Source organism: Podarcis pityusensis (genome assembly GCF_964106645.2).
Source record: "Podarcis pityusensis genome assembly, chromosome: 13".
Taxonomy (NCBI): Eukaryota; Metazoa; Chordata; class Lepidosauria; order Squamata; family Lacertidae; genus Podarcis; species Podarcis pityusensis.
Window position 1 is genome coordinate 53,153,177 of NC_138038.1, and position 6,649 is coordinate 53,159,825.

At 50.8% G+C, this 6,649-nt stretch overlaps 1 protein-coding gene across 2 annotated transcripts in view; it reads right to left on the bottom strand.

The window, feature by feature from the left end:
• Positions 1-5,930, bottom strand: part of FXR2 (FMR1 autosomal homolog 2) — a 30,374-nt gene extending 24,444 nt beyond the window's left edge. The window contains exon 1 of one of the 2 annotated variants that reach the window (XM_080979729.1): positions 5,514-5,930. In XM_080979729.1, coding sequence (XP_080835855.1) covers positions 5,514-5,564 — 51 coding nt within the window. In that variant the 5' untranslated portion in view covers positions 5,565-5,930. The remainder of the gene's footprint in view (positions 1-5,513) is intronic. The other variant, XM_080979730.1, reaches the window with a different exon arrangement.
• Positions 5,931-6,649: the final 719 nt, after the last annotated feature.

Genomic DNA, 6,649 nt, shown 5'->3' on the forward strand with positions numbered 1-6,649 from the left:
GAAGCCTTGTCTAAGTGAACACAAACTCTGGCAAAAGAAATGCAAGCAGACAATAAGGGATGCTTGAAGAAGAAGAATTGAGGAGCACATCACTAAACACATTAAGACCAACAATAAACAGTTATTCAAAAACATTAGAAATACGTAGGAAACCAGCTAGGGAGATAGTGGGTCCTTTGGACGAGAAGCAAGTCAAAGGAGGAAAAGGAGATTACAGAGTCCATTCTGTCCAGGTCCCTGTGCCTAAACTAACTTTCGCAGGAAAGAAATCTGAGGAACCGAGGTGAAGAGGGGTCACAAGAGATGAGGTTGTAGGACTTAATGACAAATTAAAAGCTGAGAAATCACCAGGTCCAGATGGCAGCCGCCCAAGAATTCTTAAAAGAACTGAAACGTGAACCTACCAACCTGCTACAAAAAAAATATGCAACTTATCCCGAAGTTCAGCCTTGACACCTGACGACAGGAAAGTGGCTGCTGTAAGACCAATTTTTTAAAAAGGGATCTAGGGAAAGCTGGATAGCTTAAGAACTGTGAAAAGCTGGTGGTAAACATGTTCTTTGAGAGTGTCAACAAGCACACGGATTTTCAAAAAGGCTACCGCTAAAAGCCCTCACCCAAAACGCCTCATTAAACTCAGCAGTCATGGGATAAGAGCAGAGGGACCCTTTGGATCAGTAGCTGGTTACAGAAGAGGAAACTGAGAGTAGGAATAAACTGATTGCTCTCCTCATGGAGGGATGTAGAAAGTGGGGCTCCCAAGTTTGGGACCTGTGCTTTCTTCAGTTGCTCATAAATGGTCAGGAGGTAGTGGTGAGCCGTGAGGCAGCCAAGTCTGCTGAAGACACCATTTTTTGTGGAATTGCGAGGAACTACAAATGATCCAGCAGGGCCCTTCTTTTCGTTCTTAGGCATGAGACCTTGGGGGTAGCTCGATAGAAATGTCAATCCTGCATTCAGCAGCTGCGAAAAAGGCAAATTCCACATTAGGGGTCATTAGGAAAGGGACTGAAAATATAACTGCCAATATTGTAACAAATGATATACAAATTAATGGTAACCGTACTTGGAATACCATGTACAGAAAAGTGCAGTATGTATGTTGTAGAGCTGGACACGGTTCAGAAAAGGACACACAAAATGATCAAGGCGTTTGAGAAACTCCTCTATGACAAAATGTTATATTTGGGTTTTTCAGTTAATAAAAAGGTGAGAATTGGGGGTGGGGAGTGATGATAGAAACTTGTACAATTATGTATGGTGAGAAAGGAGGTAGAAAAATGGTTTCCTCCCTCTCATAAGACTAGAACTCGTGGACATCCGATGAATCGGATTGTTGGAAATCTCAAAACAGCAAAGGAAAGTACTTTTTCAAACAGTGCATAGTTGGAGTCAGTGTGGTGTTGTGGTTAAGAGCGGTAGTCTCGTAATCTGGGGAACCAGGTTCATGTCTCTGCTCCTCCACATGAAGCTGCTGGGTGACCTTGGGCTAGTCACACTTCTTTGAAGTCTCTCAGTCCCTCACCGAGTGTTTGTTATGGGGGAGGAAGGGAAAGGAGAATGTGGGCCGCTTTGAGACTCCTTCGGGTAGTGATAAAGTGAGATATCAAATCCAAACTCTTAAAACTTTGGAATTCACTCCAACAAAGTGAAGGCCATGAACTTGGGAAGGTTCTAGAAGAGAATTAGACAAAAGGCTATCAATGGCCACTAACCATGAGGGCTACATTTTACCTCCAGTATCAGAGGCAGCAGGCCTCTTGACTACCAGTCGCTGAGAATCACAAGTTCTGTTGCACTCAAATCCTGCTCCAGGACACAGACTCAGCTGGCCTCTTATGTTCTTAGATCAACTATTACTAGGGGTAGTTAAAAGTTAACAGGATGTAGTCAACTACCAGTGGCAAGGCAATACTGCCATGTGTATTACTGCCTACGATTGATATTCTGTCAACATGCAAACTCTGTTAAAAAAAGAAAAAAAGGCCAGCCCATTAACCTTACTCTTATGCTCCAGGTAGAGTTACAACCCTGTTATTTTACTCTAGCCGGAAACAGCAACGTTAGAGATGTTCTACAAAGGACCACCAGGAGTGACTGGCGGGCAAAAGCTCACCTTTCAAATTCTAAGAAATAAGGTCTTCTATGGAAACCTTTGGGAAGCCCAGGAACACACTAAAGAATTGATTTGTGGCTCGTGCATTTGAAAACAAAGTTGGAGTTACAGTAGCCAAGGAGCTGCAGAAATCTCGGAAGAGGAAGCTGCTGAAGTCGAAAGGCGGAAAAGAGTATGGGCAAATCGTATACTTCAGCTTGGAAGTTAGTTAGCATACCCTCCCTCTATGGATGCAATTCTATAAAAGGGGGTGTGGTAAAGAATATGCCACTGTCAGGAGGAACGTGAAGTCTTTAAATCCTGTTCAGAAGCCCAGCACCTTTCCACAGAACAACACAACGCTTGGCTCGAGTAGAGCGTTCCCACTTTCTCCTCATTCAGCTTTCTCGCAAGTCCGCTGGGGCACATACGGCTTCCGGCAGCAGCCCCCACTTAAGCAGTTGCAAGGGAGGGGAATGCAAACAAGCACTGCTGGAAGGAAGGATCTATACAGCATGGATTCCTCAATGAGAGACACCAGAGATGTAAGGTTGCACAGATGCTCATTGTACATTTGCTCCCCAAGCCATTTGAGCCAGTTACTTAAGAGTAGACGTTTGCAGAAACTGACATCACCTGAGTCCCTAGGAAACACAGACTGCCTTTTACCAGGAGACACTATTTGGTCTGCAAAGCCCAGTATACTGTCTGCTCTTACTGGCCCCAGGGCCTAAATGTATTTTCTGTCACCTGCGGCCTGATTCTTTTAAACAGAGACATCAGGGATTGAGCTCAGGATCTCCTGCATGCAAAAACAGGTGCACTACCAATGGAGCTACGGTTTAAGAACCCCACGTCTTCTGCAGCCCCCGTTTCCCAGGCTGAGAGTCTTTTGAGGACATGTAACATGATGTGTGTTTCCTGGTGGTAAAAAATGTTATGCGATAAGGTAGGGTTATGAGTTTAAAAATAAATTACTTGATAAGGAATCTATGGAGATGCCACAGCAAAGAGCACGCAAACAGGCTAAAAATAACCCACTCCATTACGGGAGACGAGGATTAGCCCCTCAAATATTTCTATGTCTTTTATTATTCTTATTAGTGTTACTATTAAATTTGTATACCGCCCTTCATCTGAAGATCACACAACATGAAAATACAAAATGAGAACACAAAATACAGAATAAAACAAAAACATACCAGAAACCCCCCTTCCACAAACACATTTAAAAGGCTATAGAATGCTAACCAGCCAAAGGCCTGGTTATAGAGAAAGGTTTTTGCCTGGTGTCTAAAGATAAGTAATGAAGGCGCCAGGCAAACCTTCACGATTCATGGCCATCTACTGGTTGTGACTCCATTCTGAAGTGGGGAGTCTAAAATTAGCAATAGACAATACAGTGAGCCCCCACCTCGCAACCTTGTGCTTAGGTTACAAAATTCCCCGAGGCCTTTCTAAACAAGCCATCGCTTCTCACTACAGAATAGGGACCAGAGATTCCACTGAAACAAAACATCACTCCTCCGCACAGGCCCAGTAGCGCTTGGCAGAATACAGAATCTCTCATACCCTAGATATCTTGGGCTTCCTCCTTATCTATGTTTGCCCCTTCATGTTGGGCAAAGCAGCATTCTTGACAACTAGGTTCAGTGACGATGAAAGCCTCAACTTCTAGAGAGACTGGCATTCCTGTTACCACGCTAAAGGGAGAAAAAGCCCTTTTCCAATATGAAAAAAGGTGTGGATCAGGAACTGAGGAGCCCACTGGAGCCTGGGAACAGCTTGTTGGTCCTAATTTAGAGCCACTGAAAGTTACTTGGGAAACTCAGGTCTTGCTACAATGAACTGCTTTTAGTCTACTAAAGGTAATTCCACTGAACATGATTGGATGCTCAAAAGCAGTAAACTGCAAAGAGCAGGCCTTGAATCTGGAAGGCAGGCTGAGATCTCAGCTGGGCCCAGCCTTGTGCAAGCCGGATGGACGATTAATTTCCCATTGGAACTAATCAGGGAAATGCATATATAAAGTAACTCAGCATTTTATTATAGCAAGACAGGGTGACACTAATCCCACTGATGGGAGAGACCCATCACTCCACTTGCCTCGTAACACATTTGAAAGCACAAACAAACGAAGTTGTCTCCTGTTGTGCCAAACCACTGGCCCTGTATGGTCCATTCTGAGACGCAGCAAGGACCAGGCAGAAGGTCTTTCCTTCGCTGTTCTACCTGAGGCCCTTTTAGCTGGAGATGTCAGGCATGGAACGTGGAACTTAATACTCCCACCACTGAACAGTGGTACTTTCCAAGGTGAGTTTATTTCCTCCCTATTTTAACAGCACCTGCTTCATAAAGATACATACAGAGTCATTCCCTACAAGGAAGGAAGTTACTTCAAGGAGGCGTGGAACTGGAGCACCTTCCTTATAAATACATTTACTTGCAGCACCTGGGAGGAAGCAGCACTTTGGGAGAGAAGAGCGGCAAGTCAGAAGGAACATGTGTCAGTGCCAATCAAGCAGCAAACAGATACAGTTACAAGATCTCCCATCCTTATTTCCTTACACAATAAAGGAGCACTAAACTCGACTGCAGTGTGATATAAATATATTTCTGTCTGCTGGATGGCTGCTGACTAATACGCTCATGGCATTTCAAGGTACTCTGTTTTGGAGGGAGTACCTTACCAGGAAAGGCAGGCTTTAGAATGTAGGGAAGGGACTCCAAAGATGTGCCTGATAGAGGAAACTAAAATAAAAATAGCAGGTAAGTGCAACATGAGGCTCAAGTGACACAAGAGACCCCTCCTTCCCAGCCTGCCCACGAGATCAGGCCTTTGGAAGGGAGCAGAGGCCTCTGTTAAACTGATCCCCAGCATTGCAAAGCGATGACATGAGCGCTGCACTGGACTCAACCCTTCTAGCCCATAGACGCTGACCTGGCGACCACTTGCAACCAATCTCAGGCTACACTCCCAATCAACCCAGCCCCATGATCTGCAACACACGCCCAAACCATGGCCCTTCCTCTTAAGTCTGAAGGCCCAGAGCCCCCCCCCCCCGCCCCGCCCCATAACGGGCCCTCTGACCCCTTCAACCCCACACCCAGGGGGAGTCTCCTTTGCAGAACCCAGGGGCGGCCCTTGCTTCCCCCTTTCTTCACCCAGGGGGCCACAAAACGTACCAGATTTGGGGGGGGGTTGGAGTTGAGACAGACACCCCCCTGCCTCTGGGCTCCCCACCCCTCACCCTGGGGGGGAAGGCCCGGGCGCCCAGCGTGGCCACCGCCCCCCCCCACCCGCCCGCCTCGAAGCCCCTCTCGCCCTCCCCGGGATCTCCATGGCAACCCCTGGGGCCCCGCCCACCCACCCCCGGTCTCCACGGCAACGCCTGTCCCCGCACCCCGGCCTCCTCACCTTGTAGAAGGCCCCGTTGGAGCCCCGCACCTCCACGGGCAGGCCTTCCATGGGCCCCGCGGGGGACGAGGGGGAGGGAGGGGCGGCCGCCGCCAAGGAGGGGGAAGGAGACGGGGAAGCGCCGCCCCGGACACCGCCGCCGCCGCCGCCCCCCCGCGGTTGTGGTGCCGCCGCCGCCGCCGGTGGGGGGATGGGGGCGGGGCGGGGCCCGGCCTCCTCCGGCTCCGCCACCGTGACCGGCCCCCAGCCGCGGCCTGGCGCGGCCCGGACTCCGCTCTCGGCCTTCCGCCGCCGCCGCTCCTCCTCCTCCTCCTCCTCCGGCCTCCTCCTCCGGCTTCCCCGGCGCCGCCGCCGAGAGCGAGAGAGGGAGAGAGAAGGAAGGAGCGAGAGCGCGCGCGCGCGCCTCTGAGGGAGGGAGAGCGAGCGAGACCTCCCCTCACAGAGAGAGAGAGCGAGCGAGGAGAAGGAGCGCGCGCGCTGCGCTCCGCCCCCTCCCTTTGGCCGTGCGTGCCTCTGCGTACGCTGCGCCGGAGGAGGAGCCCTAGGGCCACGCCCACCGCGCGCCGGAGGCTCCAATCCCCGGGCGCCTCCGCTGCCTTTGGCCAATCGCCGGCGAGCGCTCGCGCCGTAGGGCGGGGGAACAGGAGGGAGGAGCCTGCTTGTGACTCTTTCTATCTCTCTCTCTCTGCGCCGCCGCCGCTCAAACAACTTCTCTTGTTTCTCCTCACGCCCGCCTCCCCTCCCTCCTCTCTCCCAAGCAACCAATCGAAAAGGGAAGGGCGGGGTTTGCCGAGACGCCAATCACAGCGCCGAGGCGCAGGCGCGGCAGGCTTTCCGAGCGTTGGCCAACCCCGGGACAGAACTCGAGCGGGTCCCGCCTCTGCTGGCCAATCATATCCCCCCTCCGGAATAAGCCCCGCCCCGCTTTTTAACAGTATTCTCGAGCTCGCGGGCGTCTTCCCCTCGAGGATCGCTCAGCGTCCTGCGCTGTGGGGGCCCCGCCCCTCTTCTTTGGAAGTGCCTATCACATGCAGGGTCCCGCCCACAAATCAGGCTCTCCCTTTCCTTGATTGGATCTCTCTTCATGTCAAATCGACAGGGCGGTAATGTGAGGGGAGAGGAGCCCTTCCCCGCAA